The sequence below is a fragment of the Melospiza melodia genome, chromosome 3 (assembly GCF_035770615.1).
Source record: "Melospiza melodia melodia isolate bMelMel2 chromosome 3, bMelMel2.pri, whole genome shotgun sequence".
Taxonomy (NCBI): Eukaryota; Metazoa; Chordata; class Aves; order Passeriformes; family Passerellidae; genus Melospiza; species Melospiza melodia.
Window position 1 is genome coordinate 62,998,240 of NC_086196.1, and position 18,184 is coordinate 63,016,423.

Genomic DNA, 18,184 nt, shown 5'->3' on the forward strand with positions numbered 1-18,184 from the left:
CAAAAAACACACACAACATCTTTTGAATTTTTATTTCTGAGTCATTTTATTAGAAATTACAAAGCAACTCTCTCCAGGAGAGCAAGGAAAAAAAAATCCAACCCTGAAATATTTCTAAGCAATTTTGTTCCATATAAACACAAAGCAAAGTTACATATTTCTTTCACATGCGTGTACAAAAACATTTTAAGTAAAACATCCTTCACACATAACATGTGCATTAGTCTCAGAACTGAGCACATAATCAGATTGGCCTCACCTACCCTACCTAATCTTGTTTTCCTGTTTTCTTTTTAAATTGTACATTTCTATGCAGGAAACATCTCTTTTTCTGCACAGCATTATGCATATTCAAATTATCATGGATGGCCTTGGAATTAAATCACTAGGTAGTGCAGTCTGACATAAAGCTGTACACATAAGTTGTTACACTGCCATTTATACAGCAAACTTTACTGGATACCAGGCAAAACTCTTCAAAAGGAATAAAAAGGTATTGCTAGAGGGGAAAAGGAATATGATACACAGCACTCTCTCAACTACAATCCTGTATGATTCCTATGCAAAACACTTCAAAAGCCAAGTAATTTACAGATCTTGCTCTCCAAATTGATATCAAAGTTCCTACCAACTTCAATCATGGCAAAATAAATCACTGTAAGACATCAATGCTACTGGATATGGACATGGTCAATACTCACTGTTCCCATTTTTCATCCACCCACTTTTGGAAAGCAAAGGAGAAAGATGAAAGAACTGTAAAAACTGCAGACTGTTGAAGCAGGTGGGTCAGCAGAGTGCTTCACCAGCCATCAGCAAGGAAGCAGAGAGAGAGAGCAGAGCTTCATTCCAGCCCACTGCATAATCTCAGTGTGGTTTGAAATTTGGGGATAACATGGTCAATGAACACACCTCACTAGTTGCCCAAGGCTGCATTAACACCTAGCAAAATCTTGGATTCATCAAAAGAGCATATAGTCTGTGTCTGACTTTGTGAGCTAGTTTTTAAATTTCACTATTTCATGCATGATGAACGCCACTGAAAATATAAGAACCATAAATGTTCAGAGGCGAAGGGCTCACCCAGAAGGTAAAGCTTCCACATGCATAAAAGGAAACATCAAGCACACAAAAGTCAGCTGCAACCCTTAGCACAGTGGGGGAACAGGAGGTACAGCTATTACTCTGCCTGCATTTTTAAGTGTTTAAGCAGTGCTGATGGGTTTCTCACCTCTGCATAAACATGCAGCCCAAAGAGAATCAATAGCACTTCTCCCTTACACTGCAACAACACAGCTGACTCAAAAGACAGTGAATATGCACTGCATTTAAATATACTTGAAGTACTCAGGCTTGGCTTGTTGTAGAGTGTGTGTTACAGGGTGAAATGGGTGTGGAAAAGGAATGTGAAATAAAAAAATAACAAAAAAAAAAGTTAAGACAGAACATCTGGACATGAACAATACAGAGAAAGCACTTAAGATTAACACTTATGAGGTTTAACCAAAGCCCTAGAGAACACTATATTTTCATTTTTAGCCCACTTGAAATCTTGCAAATGAACAAGCGATGCTGGCAGCAGTCACTCTGTCATTTGGCTCCCAAAAATAGTGCAATGGACTTTGCATAAGTACCTGGCTGCAAGAACACTACTGCAAGAACCAGTTTGCAAAGCACCTACAGAGAAAGGCCCAATGACAGGTGTTCTCACAGTGTCAAAGACACAGGTGGCAAATCAGGCTGAGCCTCAGGGCCCCGTCCTGGCACATTCTGTGTGTTGTGGGCAATGCTGGATCTGCTGGTTTAGCTGAGATGGGCAGCCTGCTCTTAGCCCTGTACTACCATTTGAACTGCAAGCTCTAGAAAAGAAAAAGCACTGGCCCAGCAGGAGAAGTCTCTGATTCCCATCCAGGAAAGGCTTAAGCCACATCACTTAACTCATACACTGACAGTGTGGATGTCTTCAGCTGAGGTAGTCAAGTTGAACTCACTTCATGGGCACACAGAGTAAAAATAGACCTTTCTGAAAATGCCATTCATTCAACCAGCTTTACACTTCTACCTCAAGGCCAAAAGGACAGTGACCTAAGAAATTATTATTTCTATTCATCTGCAAGTGTGGTCCAAAGGAACAAGTTTAGATGTAGACATGTAAAGCTGAGTGAGAAGGCACCACCCCAATGCCTTCCTTGTACCTGGACAGCTGAAGAGCAGAGTTGTGTTGGTCTTTGTGATCAGCAGTTTTGCTTAAAATCTGGGTCATACAGGACATTTCAGTGACCATCTAAGCATTCTCCAGCCAGCAACAGTCCAACTGAAGTGGAATAAAAGCTTGCAGCTCTCACAAAACTCTCTGAATGCTTACTGTGCCTTTTTCTTGCAGAGTAACTAAATCTCAAACACACTTCTAAAAGGCAAATATTACTATTCTTTTTTACAGCTGAGAAAACAGGGACATTGCAGCTGGGCTAATGGTGACTCAGGGGGAATCAAAATAAAGATTTCCTGGTATGCTCTTCTACTACTGACTAGGCTTAAAATAGTGAGAATTTACCCCCCAGGAGAGACCTTTAAAACTCTGATGGACAATTTTAACTCCATTGTCCATAAAAGCCTATGGTCACGCATTCTTATTAGACATTGAGACATTTGCTGTTTGGATTCCACTTCTATAAAGTGGAAGAGAAATACAGTTAGGAAAAAAGAATTAAGGCAAGGCATGCTATACAGAAACAAAAATACTATGCCTGAAGCTCATTCTTTCAAAAGATAAACCTGCAATTGTAAAGATAAATGGTAGGTTTGGTAAATTTCCCTCAACCATCCCAAGGGGCTACAGGTATAAAGCCAGTTTAAGTGGCTGTTCATTCTTGATTCATGTTCATTCTAGCTCTTTTGAGAGAGAGGCACACTGAATCAAGTTAAAGACCGAGTTGATCAACTGAGGATTGTGAAGAACAAAAAAAGTTCCATCAGTCAGCTGAGCCATAAAAGCAAGCAGCAAAATAGATTCTGTTTCAGACTAAGCTGTCAAGATAACAACCTTGAATATGAAAGCTCAGCCAGCCTGAAGTTGCTCCACTCAATCCAACGACAGCAAAGGAAAAGTTTGCATTGCCAGTACAGGCTCACACCATTAGTAAAAGCTGTTTCATTCTCTCCAGAAAATCACATCAACTTCCCTGAACAGATGATCAAGTAATCAACTAGAGAGTAAGCTCTGCTGGAAGAACTGGTGGAGAATGTGAATGTATTGGCTGCAGAAGACATAGAACTGTGGCATTTAAAATCCTGAGAAATGTGTACAAGACAGAGTCCTGTACCTTTAGGTCAACATATTTTGTTTTATTTAAGGAATGTCTCAGCAGAACTTCACAAGGGAAATTCTGTCCTGGCCACCCAAAGGAACCCAAGTGTGCTCCTTTATCTTCAAAGACAGCCTTCTCAAAGTAAAAAATTAGTCCTTTCTGACAAACAGAAATTAACAGCAGGCATGACAGAAGGCCAGCACAGATGACTGAAGAACTCCAGACCAATCTCAAACACCAACAGAAAGGTACACAGAAGTGGAAGTGATGATGGGCTGGCCAGCAGAGATACAGAAACACAGCCCAAGTATGCAGAGAAAATTAGGAAAGCCAAAGCTCAGCTGGAGTTCAAACTGGTAAGAAGTAAGAAAAAGGGCTTCTTTAAGTACACTGGAAGCAAAAGGAAGGTTAAATAAAATATGGTTTACTGTTCAACAATGCAAACAACATGGTAACAAAGGATGCTTTTGCACTTTCAGGCTCACGTACACAACATCTTTTTCACCTGTTTTCACTGCAAGTTCTGCTTTAAGACCTGCCAGGTCCTCGAGCCTTCAAGCAGCTCTAACAGGAATAAAGCATTGCCTACAGCAGGGGAAGACTGAGTCAGTGAGAACTTGGGCCCATTGGAACCAACAGGCTGAATGTGAAGGCACTGAGGGAGCTGGCTAATGGCACTGTGAGACCACGCTACAGCATCTTTGCTATGTCACCATCATCATCATCAGTGACAGCTCTCCAACTAAAACACCCTGACTGAGGACTCTCCTGCTGCCCACAACAGCCAGCAAGCAGGCAGCCAGCACTCTGAGGGCAATTGTTGTTCCTCTTTACTCAGGGATTGTGAGACAGAGTTTGGAGGATGTCATTCCTTTTTGTGCTCCCTCTTACAAGGGCACTGCAGCAATTTCAGTGGAAGGTCACAGAGCTGGTTTGGGGGCTAGAGCACAGGACAAGCAAGGAGAGCTCAGGCAACATGGTTTCTCCATATTTAAGAAGAGAAAAGGCGAAAAAGAGATCTCATTGTATATAATCCCTTAATAACTGGGTTACCAAAGGCAGTCAGACTCTTCTCAGAGATGAACAATAACAGAACAAGAGGCAGCGAACACAACCTGGAACATGGGAAATTCCAACTAGATGCAAATATATTGGTTTTCTTACTGTGATGGGAAAATGTTGCCCAGAGAGAATTGGCATCACCATCCTTGTAGCTACTCAAATAGACAAAGTCCTTAGCAACCTGCTCTAACTGGCTGAGACCTGAACAGGAGGCTGGATTAGAAATGCCCCAAGGTCCCTTTAAACAAAAGCATTCGATGGTTCTGTAACTTCGAAAATCTCCTCACAACTGCTTTTCACAGGCATGTTCCTCATGAATCTGCCAAAGCAAGCCATGCCACCATCAAATGCAAAGGGTGATCTTCAGTCTCATCAACCAGCACGGAGCACAGAAGCCAGCAAAGAGGGAGCTACACATCAAACCTCTCATAGCCATTTCATGCAGGTCCCTCACACACCAGGGCCAGCCTTGTGTTGGAATCATCCCAGTACTCTACTAGTTCCTTCCAAGTGTCTGTTGCACACCATCAGCACTAAATAAAAAGATTGTTCCTTTTCACATCTTCTTCATCTTTTTCTTGCAGCGCTGGTTGAAGACAGGTGAGGATCCCATCAGGCTGTCAGCAGAATGAGAACCATAACTGCTCTCAGAGCCATTGGGGCTTTGTGGCATCCCAGCTTCACTCATGCCTGACATTGGTTCCTCAAAGACATCACTGCTGAGAACCCCGTGACCATGTACATTAGGCTCCTCATTCTCCTGTGGCTCCATTTTCACCTGTGCCAGGTTCCACAGTGGGGAAGCATTCACCTCAGCCCCTAGAAAAGGAAAAAGCAAACAGTAGTAACTGAGTAAAAAGACAAATCACAAACAGCACGCAGATAAAAGGGACAGCAGCAAAGGTAGAGACAGAGGAAGAGTAAAGCCACAGGTTGACTATGCTGGGGGAAAACAAACAGAACACACCCAAGCACTGTGATCAATAATAAAAATATCTGTTGACTTATTTAATAGTCCAGCAATTACCACTGCAAAAATATGATGGTATCCTTTCACTGTTAGCCTGCACGTAATTCTCTCCATGAGAAACAGCTCCACATCACTCTCCAGAAGGAGTGTCCCAGCAGCAATGAGTACAGCAACAGCACATGGACTAGACCCTGCATAAACAGGACTCTGAGGCAGTCCAGAAGTCATTACGAGGTCCTTGCAACTGTCAGACATCCTGGGCTTCTGCAGGGGAGGTGAAGTGAGCAGGCAGAGGACTAGGTAGATGAACAGTCCCAAATTCCACTTTCAGCACTGAAATGCAGGGACATCAAAGCAGCAGTCAGCTGCCTGCCTGCCTGCCTCCTTCTACTCAGCACCCACAGGTCTCATCCCATCCTTGATCAGAACAGACAGAAATCCTTTTGGCTCAGCCTCACAGATGCCCTGCTGGGAAATAGCTCCTCCCAGCCTTACTTTTTTATAAAACATTTCTGGATTAGTGAGCAATCTGAGCACTGATTGAGGATTTTCTGTAAGAGTTTACCAAACCATATTCCTTGATAACAGCAAATGTTTTCTCCCCAAGAGAAGTAATTACAGATTGCATTATATCTGTTTAAGTTTAAAGTGAGACAAAAATTCTATTAAAAATACACTAATTGGTCTCTTTGCTGAGATAGGCATAAACAGACCAGAACTGAATAAACTGTGAAATCTTCTCTCTCTTGTGTGGGGGTAAGCTCATGTAGAAAATTAAAAAAACACCAAAACAAAAAACCCAACCAATCAAAAAAACAAAACCAACAAAAAAGACCCACTAGAAGAACAACAAATAAAATAGGAAATAAACTATTTTAATAAGTTTTCCAAACTTCATGTCTCAAAGAGCATGGCTACAGTTTGAAAGCACAACCAAAGCTCTTGTACTGAGCCAAACCTATGACCATTCCTTATTATCAGTATACTAGTAACAATAGGCTGTTAATAGTAGAAATTACAAAGAGAACAAATGCTCCAATATGTGTCTGTGCCAAGAATTCTCCTTTATGAAGAAGTCAGGCATCTTTTCCAGATCAGCTTCACCAAAACCAGGTTCATGAGACATTTTGATAACACAGCCTACATTGGCTCAGTTGCCTTAATGGAAGCCTTCCTATGTCAATTATAAGTAAATGCATGTCTCTCAACAACAATGGACACACCATTAAAATGCTGTTCCAGAGTTACAGCTCCAGACTACATAATAATCAAAGGTGCTCACTAAACTAAACTGTGTCTTTCCTTCATCAGTTGCTCTTCATCGCTCAGCCTCATTCCTTTCAGCTCTGTCACCTGTCACTAAGAGTGTCACTAATGACTAAAAGTACTTAAGCATCAACAAAGGATGTTTCATCTTCAAAGCACTTTAACTTCAAAGTACTTCAGAAATAAGCTAATCTTCACGTTATCCTGAGAGGCGGAGGAACAAGGAACAATTTTGCCTCCATTTTCCCAACTGCGATGAAAGTAAGCAGCCAGCTCACAACGGCAATGTCAGACATCCACAAAAACATAGGAAGAACATGGAAAGCTGTAATGAGAGTTTTGCCCTCAGACACTGAAGCCTCTCTGCCCTCCCTGAAGGCTTCACACCTGCATTTTGAGATGGCAATGGTCTAATTGCAGCAGCTTTTTCTTGCTCCTTAGGATATTACAACTCTCCAACCTGCCCAGGTCTAGACTGGAACTTCTCACAGATGAGATCTCCAAAGGCTCTTGTGAAGTGAAGAGGGAATTTCAGGAAGGAACAGAGCACTTGTACTCTTAATTAGAAAACATCAATTCTGTATCAGAGAAGCAAGAGGCATTTAATATACAGCTAGCGTGCTAACCTCTTGGTCTCAAGTGGTGGATGCTAATACAAAGCCTTCCAGATGAATCACTTGCAACCCTGGATGGGCCAGAGGAATCTGCTGCTCCATCTCCCACAATATTGCAAACAGTTTACATTTCAGAGGTGACATGGAAAACAGTATGAGCTTTCAGAAAAACATTAGATGGATTTATGTTTTTAAAAACTCATAAAAATGCAAAAACACTAGAGGACTTAGAGGTATATTGTAGAAGAAGCCAGCAGCAGGCTTGCTAGCTAAAGAAGTAAGAAAAAGCTGATAAAGAGCTCTCTCTAAGGCTGTAACCAAAGAGACGGAAAGAAAATAGATAAGAACACTTTGCAGCTAGACAAAGTATTTTTAGAAAGTTAGCTAAAGTCACTATAACTTTTTACCAATAGCATTATGTTGACTTATTGTAGCCAATAGCTAAAATAAAAGAAACACAAACAATTAGAAAGTGTATAAAAGTTAGCCATGCTCAAAAATAAAAAGTTACCAAATGAAACTGCTTATAGTCTCTACTTTGTACCATAACCACCTCAACAGCAACACTATACTCTAACCTCACTATATATGCTACCTAGCTTAGGGTTAATAGGAGGATTGGCTTCATTGTTTTTTAACGAGATTTTTAAGTGAAATAGTTATTGCAGGGACTTCCAGAGTTCAGATGGTTCCATGCAAAATCTAAACTGCCTCTTCTTCATTCCAGGATGTTCAGCTTCACCAAAGAGTGAAGACAATGGAATTTCTACGCTGACATAGAGCAGGCATGGCCATAGCAGATTCTCCCATGCCTGCCACCAATGTTCTTCAATGTCACCAAGGGATGGCACTTTGAGGAAAAGAGTGGTCTCCACAACCCCACTAATTCGCTCACCATTTCACTTTCCATTGCCTCAGCCAAGTACAGCAGGCTTTAGGGTACACAGTGGGAGGGATTCCCAGGAGCCCATTTCACGTAAGTCACTGATAAGCTTTCATAAAATAGTGACTGTCATTACCAGGGTAATTTCTGAATATGGAGGACATCACCAAGTACCATTCATATTTCCAGAATTCATTCAGTGCCTGAACTATGTAAGGAACATGGCTTTCAAGTTTGCAGGAACATGAATCCATGGACACAAATCCAAACCTAACCACGGGAAACAAGATCACAAGGAACTGCTGAAAGACTGTTTCCAGGAGAAGCAAGAAACCCCTACCTGAAGTCTGTGGGGAAGCTTCTACTTCCAAGTTGGCAGAGAAGCGCTCACTTTGACCTCCAAGAACTCCAACAGGCAAAGACTGGTCACCAGAAGCCAGATCTCCTTCCAGCTCTTCACTTATGGGGAAAGTAATATCACTAACAGGTTCCTCCTTAATTTTCACAGGTTTTGTGTCTTCTGCTGCCTTTTCAGGGTTGACAATCTTCTCATATTCTTCAGAGAGCTGCTTGCTAACCTGTCAAAGATCAGCAGGTGAAAAAGAGGCCAGAAAGGTGAGAGTGACTTCAGAGGCTCTGATAGCAATTACATTGCAGTGCACTCTGTTCCCTGAACATTATTAACATCTGACCTGAATGAACAAGTAAACAACTTACCAGCTACACAAGAGATGTTTTTTGCCTTTAAGTGCACCTTCTGTTCTGTAACAAGGGACTGTAATAAGAGGTTTAATCCACTAACATCTGACTGATAAATATGAGTGCCGTTATTTTGTAAACAGAGATGATGAGGCTCAGAAATTTAAACAGAGCATGGAACAAAAGCAAAATGTCTCAGTCTTACTCTTTGGTTTTACCTAGAAGATTGTTCCCATCGTCCAGTAACAAATTCACCCCAGCATGAAAAACCAAGTGCTTTAGATCTTCAACAACCCTGCAGTCCCCACTGGGCAAAGCCTGAGTATATTCTGCCAGATTCACAGCAAAAAACACAGAAGTTTTCTCCAGTCAGAGAAGTGAAACAAATATAGGAATCAGATTTAGAACTATCCTGCACTTCCAGAAACTTAACAACAATAAACAATTACATTTAAACATTTCAGATTTCATCTGCTTCTAACAAATACTTGTTTATACAACTAAAACCTAACAGTCAGTGACCTGTGCTCAGGAAAATTGAAAGACTTTTTAACAGCAGAAGCAAGGAAGAAAAAGAACAGCAAAGCCTATTTCCCCCTTCTAGATATACTTCCAAATAAAGGGGCTACTGTGGACCTCAGTCCTGCATAAAGAACAATGACTGTTAAGACAATGATCAGCTGCAGGGTAAGAGTGAACTGCAGCAGCAGAACAATGCAGAAAACCCAGATTCCAAAAGGACAACAAAACCATTTGAACAAAAATGAACAGAACTGGAATTTTGAGCAGGAATGTTTCTAACAAAGACAACTCTTTGGAATGTTATTTTTATATAAGAAGGTAGCACCTGCGAGACAACTCACATCACAAAATACTACCCTATACTCCTAAAGCTAAAGGAAGTCACTCCTTGCTTAAGCACACACAAACCACTTTACAGCCTAGAAATTGATCTCTGCTTTCATGTCTTCCAAAATGTTAACCGTCAAATATCCTGCTAAAGGAAAAAATTCAGTTCCTCGGTCAGTTCTGATTTCATCTCTACTTGATAATTTTGACTGATAATTCAAGAGCTAGGGGACTCCTCTTAAATTCAGGCAAGAATTTAGCCATCTGTAGAGCATCCTTAGCAGTCTCACTAGGAAGACAAATAAGGGGCTCCGTCTTCCAGTATAAAGTTCCTGTTCTCTTTCCCTTGATGACTCCTCTCCACACCCAGCAGGTTTTCCGGCCAGATTTCCCCTCAGTAAGACTCAGGAATAAGCGACTGTACAACGGGGGTGCATTTCTTGTGCCGCCAGGTCCCTCATGCTCCCCTCACCTGAAGCATGTAGCTGTGATAATCCTTGATGCGGTGCTGCCAGAACTTCTGCAGGGAGAGCACGCTGCCGATGCCCACCTCGTGGAAGACCTGCTCCATGACGTCGGGGAAGGGCGTGTGGCCGAGGCGCGCCTCGCGGTCCACGGCGAAGCGCAGCAGCTTGGTGAACTTGAGGCAGTACTCGTGCGCGATGTCCGTCAGCGTCTCCAGCACGCTCTCGTTGGCGCACTCAAAGCCCGTGTGCGCCAGGATCGTGGCCATCGACTGGTACAGAAGCTGCCGGCAGGAGGACCAGCTCAGCTCTGTCACTGGCTCCCCTTTGCCTCTGGAAAACAGGAAAGGCAAAAATAGCACACTTGCAAAAATCTGAATGACTCGACCAGTTGAAGAGGTACTATCCATAATAAGGTGATGTACAAAGGGGGTTGGGGTTCTCCACAGCTTCTGTTATATATGATCACCACCTAATAAGTGTTTATCTGCTTTTCCTTCTTTCCTCCCTCCAAATCAGCACTTCCAAGTTTCATTTTCCCTTCTAATGCCACAAAATTCTTTGGGTGATTCATGAATGTGGGATGCAAATCTTCTGAGCCCTTAAGCATTTCCCTTTCCACCCAAGAGCTTTTCTCCTGGAGATGTGAATTAAATGGGTCCTTGACACAAACAAAAAAAAGGCATTTTAAATAACATGAATGTAAGTAATTTCCCCTCTCAGTTAATTACATTGCTCTTCCTTATTATCTCTGATGTCACAGGCCAAATAGTCAGATACAAAGGCTTCTGGAATAGACAAGATTGTAATTTCTAAAGCAAAAGACACACATAAAAAAGCAAGAAATGGGACACACATACATTTCATAGAGGTACACTGTAGTCAAAAAGGCTGTTTCTCTGCTCTCATTTCCAGTAGTCGCCTAGCATGACACTGAAAGAAGTAACCCCACATGCAACCTAAGATGTGAACACCAGGCCCTGGGAGGAGGCCTGGAGAAGTTTGGCCATAAAACACCATTCCCTGGTCTTGGGTTTAAGATTTCCCTGCTCTGTTGGTAAACAGGAAGGAGTGACTACCCAGGATGGAGGAGATGGAGAACAACTGACACAAGCACTTCAAACATCATTCATTTATAATCACCCAACCAAATTTTTCATCAACTTGAGTTAACAAATAGATATTCCCCAGAGGAATATCTGAGGGATATTCCTCTGGGAATATCCATTTGTTAACTCATGTTGATGAAGCCTCTGATGGAGAAACACATATCTACCAGATTTCTCAACTTAAAATTAAGTGCATGTCATCTCTTTGCCCATATTAGTAACATGGACTTCAAATGCAGATGTCAAAAAATCAAATTCCATTACTACTAAGTATGATACTCATACACTTTTTTACACTCCATTCAGCACCAGGGGCAGAACTGAGCTAACAATTTCACTCTCCATTTCTTTCTGATCATTTTCTCCTAACATCTTCCACATCACACTGGAGATTCTCCTCGTTGCTACCCCAGATCACCTCCATCACCACACACTCTTTCCAGTAGAAGGACCTGATTTAACAGCACACAGACAGTACTGATGGCTTTATGAAGTTCTCACTGCTCTCCAACAATTCATGAGGAACCCATCAGTCTCACCGAGAAGCTGGGCCACAGAGCCTCAGCTTCCCCAATCCTCAGAGCTGACACACAGAAAACACAGCAGTAAAACCACTGAAACACAGCAGTAAAAAAGTGAGGAGGAGTGAAAAGGAAGGTGAAGCTTAGAACTATCAGGATGAAAATTATTCATTTTTAAGAACGCCAGCACAACACTTTGTGATTATTCAAATAAAGGGGGAATCACACTATATTAAGAGTGGCATATGATCACATTTCTAAGTAGATATTAAGAACAGTAAGTGAATCTCAGGTCATGGATTCATCCCAGCTATTAATTGATGGAAAATTATTAGCATCCCAATTTCTACTCAATTATGTAACTACTTTGCAAAGCAGACAGCAGGCACCCTGACAAGATTAATTAAAAGATCATCAGTTTCTTCATAAAAAAAATGTCACCCATACTATTTTTGTATCTCCCTCACTCCTCCCTCCACCTCAGCAGCAGAATTCTTAAGTTCACAAACAGCCATATGTCTCACACAACACCAGGACCAAGAGTTTAAAACCAAAATAAACAACCATCAAAGAAAATCAACCAGAAAACAATCTTAAAAATCATGTCTATAAAAAAGAATCTCTTTTTTAATATAAAGGACATACCTAGCTGTCCAGCAGCCAGCAGTGGAGACCATCTTATGCTACCAAACCTGAATGCCAGGCTACTATTAATCTGTATTAGACATTCACTAAAAACACTTAACTGGATAAACATTCACTAAAAACACTTAAGTGGATAAACTTAAATTACACAGATTTTGGCAATCCCAAGCAGGATACTTAGCCACTTGCAAAGTATATAAAAAATCATTCAGTAATGCATATCACTGCTCAGAACTAGCAGAGACTATTGTGTCAGTTTTAAATTCCTAGAGGAAAAGAAACTGTGAGCATTAAAATGCAGCTAGGTCACTATGCTGGAAGGCACATAATCAACTTGAAATCTAATCAATTAAAGACAGAAAGACATTTCAAGTACCGTACTCAAATCTAAATCTCCATTTCTTACTCTTGGTAAGGCAAATCAATTTGGTTTTGTTTTTCTTATGTTTTCTTCTCTTGTTTTCCTGTTTCTCATAATAAACAACAGAGAAATATGACTAAAAGCCAGAACAGAGAGCAAAAGTTGAAATGCTGTTGGAGGTGTTAATAGAAATCAACAACAAAAATAATTTTTCTTCATCTCATTAACTTCCACGTACCCTCTGATAAGAATGCACAGTAACAAAAACAGTCCTGTAGCCACATTTATGTTGAAAGCAGTTATCTAGTGTCAAGCCTTCCCAAAAAGGACAAGCAAACTTCTTCTTTTCCATGATGATCACAGCTAAAGAGCCTTTGTGATAGATTTCATCCAGATACTCAGCACCAAAAATGCAGATATTATCATTATGCAGAATGCCACTCTCTGCAGCACTTAGTTCTTTTCCTGAAAGGCTCAGTCACATATGTACAAGTAAACACAAGTGCTTCAATCCCTGAAGTTTTGTCACCAGAGATTAGCGGAACAGGGAATTAGGCCTGTGACATGGAGGCAATCTCCTCTATAGAATATATAGTATGAAATTTACCACAAATACTGGCCAACTTGCCACTCTTCAATTTTGTATTTCTAACAGTGCTATATATGCTATACATGGGTCACCAACACTAGATGATGTTCCAGACAGAAATCCACCTGTCAAGCTACAAATTCATTAGGCCCAAAGGCCAGCCTTCTCCCACCACTACCAAACACATGCAGAACTTTACAGCAGAAGACATGAAAATAGTGTCTATTTATACCAACCAGACTTCTTTTCTGATTTAGTCAGTTTTCAGAACTCACAAAAGGCCCACTTTCTGGGTCAGTCAGTGAAATGACATTGAGCCACCCCACAAAAGCAGCACCATCCATCTCTCCAAGCTCCTCTCCTGCAGGGCAGTTTTTCTTGGAGGGAAGGGGAGCTCATGGCTCCTTTGTCATGTAAGTGTCTTCAGGGGACAGGCTAAGTCAGCACAAGGATCAGCAGCTGAGGCTCAATCAACTGCAGGCATGGATTGAAGTGCCCTGCTCCCTCCTAGGTGAGCATAAGCCAGCAGCAGATGGAGGGAGGGACTGCTTTTCCTATGAACAGGACAATTTGATGAAACATTATGCTGTGAAGTTGAATTTCTACCAAATGAGCTGCAACAAGGTTGCTTTAGAGCCAATTTCCCAAAGCAGTAAAATAAAGGAGAACATCGTAGAAACAAGATACACTAGTCAGAGAGAGCACCAAAGAACACCAACTCAAACCACAAAGTTGTTTTCTTTCAGGAAACAGCCTTTTTATACCTCCTCCCAGGTAAGTCTCTTTTTAAATACCTCTGCTATGTCTACAAAAGGCTGCACAGGTATGAACAAAAGATGTTCAACAGATAATGGTAAAAATAAATTGGGTCTCAGTGGCATAACCCAGACCAGTCAGCTTAGAAATGGACTAAGCCAAAGCCCTTAGATCATCAGGGTAAGTGTCTCCTGCCCACTTTAATTACCACTGCTCCAAATCCTTCCCTACATTAAAACTGCTGTCCCACTGACATGTACTCCTTTCCTGTACAGACATTTCTTCACTACAAGTCCTTCTGCCAAGAGCTGCCTTCCATTGCAAGCTCCCAATTTTGTTTACAGATTACCTTTCAAGGCAAGCCAACGTGGCCAGGAATGCAAATGACCAAATGAGAAATCTGTTAAGAACCCAACCATGCACACACAAGAAGAGGCACATGAGTAGGCCAGGCTTCTTTTGAAGATGGATGCATACTAGTCTGAGGAAGCTGAGCAGAGAAGATGGAAAAGCTAGAGGCTGCTATATGGTAAGAGTCTCCTGTCAAAATGGTAGTTTCAAGTCTACAGTTCCTTACTCATTCTTCATCAATTAAACTTTAGGCTTCTTTTCTATTTCTACACCAGCAAAACCAAATGTTAATCCCTTATTGTGCATTCAAGAACTGTAACATCACCAGGACCAGATGGTACTTCATCCAAGAACATTAAAGGAATGCAGGGATGAAATGGCTGAATAGCTGTGGTGAGTCTCCTCTTGCTTTAAACTGTCTTGGCCCATGAGGACCAGAAGACAGAAAATGTGACATTTTCCTTTAATACTTTCAGAAGAGATGTGGAAAACTGCAGGCTGGGAAGCATGGATATATTTTGGTGCATCAGGGAAATTCAAAGAACTAGAAGACACACAAGTAAATATGTTATGCTCAGAAAGAACCCAGAGAGCTTATTTTTAACAGTAAAACCTGCTTCACAAACCACCCAGAGTCCTCCAAATCTATCAGCAAGGGAGTAGATGAGAGATCTCCACTCTGGAGTCCAGGTCCTCCCTGGGGAATCTGTGCCAGAATCAACATATTTTTTATCATGTTTTTTAACATATTTATAAACAGTCTGGAAAACTGTAGGAAAGGAACAGTGTAGTAATTATAAAACCATTGTTAGTACAGACTTTGGGGGATTGGTAACAGCAAACCCACTCAAAATTAGCCATAAATTAAGCTCTGCCTCATCATACAAGGAGGTAAGGGTTAGATATGGGGCAGAGGAAAACCAAAACCAATTCAGGAGATAACAAAATAAAAGACAAGGGGACAGTGTGTCAAAGAATGAAATGAGTAACAGGGAAGCAGAAGAGGACAGGCCTACATTAACTAAACCTATGATCTGATTCAGGCTGGCTACTCTTTTCTTCCTTTCTTCTCCTATCTAAATGTACCTGCACTACTTCTCAGAGACAGGCTACTGACCCAAAAAAGCAGAATTAAAATATGGATTTATCCAAATACTGTAATTCTGACAACTGTACTTCAGAAGGCAGCCCAGAATTAAGCTCTACCATGTTTTATTAGGGGGAAGAATGTTCTTGCTTTAATTTGATTTTACACACTCAGAAGCATCAGCAAATCATAGAACTTCATTTTTGCGACTAGAACAGCATCTATAAAACAGTTGCTATTCTTATTCATGTGTCTCAAAACAGTTAGAAACAAACATGCAACAACAACTCAAAGCCTTCCCCCTGGAAACGCATATATGTGTTTGGGTTAGCAAGCACACAACTAAATTCTAGAATACACTGCAGCTCATTATAAATCCACTCAGTCAGCCAGAAAACATTTCATTTCAGAACTGTCTCTCCAGTTTCCACAATGCAGTCCTTACACTCCCCCACGTGGCTGAGCACTAAATAACATTTCTTTACCCGGACCCCAAAAACTCGGGAGGAGCAACAGAATGACAAAGCAGCCCTCAAAACGTGGGCAGAGCCATAGAAAGCTGAACTTCAAGCTGAAGCCACTGAGGAGGACAGAACAGAACACTTCTCAGTCCTACAAAGCACAGGGCCACGGTGCAGGAGTCACAGGCCCTGACTACTCTCACAAAACTGTACTTCCCTTCAGTCTCTGCTCTCTGCTAATTGCGTTGTATCTTCTGAGAAGGATGGCAGTATTCCTCCAGAAACAGCACTAAAGAATCACTCCATTGTTTAGAGAGACTCTGCTACCAAATGCAACATCTTTCAGTAAAATGCATTTTGTACAACCTCAGGCCATTAAAGATCTCAGAGGGATTTAACTGATAAATTACATTTTGTTGATGCACATTTACCCATCTTAAAAACTAAAATGTGTTATCTTCTCCCTCAAAATGTTCATTAGTGAACATAGTAGCAAGGATTAATCCCTTCATTTAAATGCACATAACCTACAAAGTACTGTAAGATATTGCAAGAAATGCAACACCTCCTTGTGAAATCAGTGCCTGCCAGAAGGACTGACAGACAGAGGTGGCAATACTATTTAATTAAAGGCTGGCAGCAGAGGTGGAAGCAGCACAAATTTCCTTTACCCTTTCTCCAGCTGGTGGAGCCAGTAGCAGAGACAAGAATTCCCTTCACTTGTGCTCATTTCCAGCTCTGACTGGAAGCCCACCAAACTGGGTGGAATGTCATACCCACCCTGTCACAGTGAGGCCACAGAAACCTTACAAATACATTATCAAATCATCTTTGCAGAACCTACAGCTGAACAGCCTAAACCCAGTCACGTGTTTTCTGGATTTGCAATTACAGTAACACAACTTTAGTTGCAAGTGATCTGAACAGAAGAGATTTCAAATCCTGTAACTAAAACTGTGGAAACACCACTGACAAAACCATGCACGTGCATTTAGCATGGCACTAACAAGATGGAAATCAGCACCACACATCCACATTTCACAGACAGGAAGGAAAAGCAAGCAACGTGCATGTTATTCACACTTGGAAAAATACTTGGAAAAATCCAAGTATTTCCTTTCTAAAGCTTGTTTTATACTTTACATACAAATGCTTGACCTTTCAGCATAAGGGAATCAACATAACTACATATATATTTTAGAAGACTCAGCTTTCCTTCAGCCAAGAACTAACCTAAGGAAATACCAACACACCTGTAGAAATCACTCTCTGGGTCACTGTGCCTCAGCTGAAATGGCATTTTGGGGGTTTTGCTATCCAGAGGAAGCAGGTCATCGGGGAGAGGTGGGGAGGCCGGACAAGCCGGCAGAGGTTCATTCTCTTCGGTTTTGATGCCCTCTGCTTGCTGCTGGTTCTGAGCCTGGGCGGCGGCGATGAGGCTGCGCAGGCGCCGGTTGTGCTGGATGAGCTGGATGGTGTGAATGGTGAGGCTGCAGGGCTCGGAGGGGATGTCCAGCATGGTGGTGGGACGGGGCTTGTTGGCGGAGGGCTGGTGCAGCGGGGGATCCTGCACTTCCACGGTGCGGAACTCCCGCTGCAGCAGGTCAAAGGAGCTGCGGTTGGCCTGGCTGGAGGAAACCGGGATCTCGCCCCAGTAGCGCAGCATTTCTGCACAGGTCACCTGCGCTGCTCAGCGCCCAGAAGAAGGCTGCCAAGTGCTGCGGGTACCTTGTTGCAGGGAAAAGCACTTTGGGCAGCAACAGACACAGGGGATGGGGTGACGCCAACTCGAGTTAGGGCTGCCAAGCACGCTGTGGCTCAGTGCCTCACCGAGCAGCGCAGTGTCCTCGACGGCATCAGGCTGCCACTCTGGCAGCTTACAGATCGCATCGCGCCTTTTCCTGAGGGGATAAGGACAGAAACAAACGCACTCGTGAGACGGAAATCATTTCTGTCTGTAGCAAGGGCTGGTGCGGGCCCACCTGGGCCTCGCTGAGCGGTACCCGCGGCGTGGAGAAATTCCGGGGGCCGCACTCGACTCGCCCGCCACTCGCCTTCTGTCCCTCCCCGTGCCCGCGGCTGTCCCGCACCCCGGGCCCGCAGCCCGCCCGCCCCCGCCTACCCCTGCGCTCCGCTCCCCTCCGGGCCGCCCAGCCGGAACTGCGTCCCGGTCCGCCACCGAGAGCGGC

The 18,184-nt window shown here is 42.5% G+C and overlaps 1 protein-coding gene across 1 annotated transcript; it reads right to left on the reverse strand.

Annotated features, from left to right (window-relative positions):
• Positions 1-20: 20 nt before the first annotated feature.
• On the reverse strand, positions 21-18,166 carry SUPT7L (SPT7 like, STAGA complex subunit gamma). The gene is made up of 5 exons (XM_063152028.1): positions 18,118-18,166; positions 17,249-17,896; positions 10,124-10,448; positions 8,444-8,681; positions 21-5,189 (listed from the first exon to the last, which is right to left on the reverse strand). The coding sequence occupies exons 2-5, from the start codon at positions 17,659-17,661 to the stop codon at positions 4,927-4,929; spliced, it is 1,239 nt and encodes a 412-aa protein (XP_063008098.1). The 5' UTR covers positions 17,662-17,896; positions 18,118-18,166; the 3' UTR covers positions 21-4,926.
• Between the last annotated feature and the right edge of the window lie 18 nt (positions 18,167-18,184).

What these genes read in the sequence shown, in the direction of transcription:
- SUPT7L (XM_063152028.1), bottom strand. Translation starts at nt 17,661, where the DNA reads ATGCTGCGCTACTGGGGCGAGATCCCGGTTTCCTCCAGCCAGGCCAAC. An exon ending in CCAGAGAGTGATTTCTACAG is followed by an intron (nt 10,449 to 17,248) that starts GTGTGTTGGTAT and finishes CCTGTTTTCCAG; the next exon opens with AGGCAAAGGGGAGCCAGTGA. An exon ending in ATCACAGCTACATGCTTCAG is followed by an intron (nt 8,682 to 10,123) that starts GTGAGGGGAGCA and finishes GATCTTTGACAG; the next exon opens with GTTAGCAAGCAGCTCTCTGA.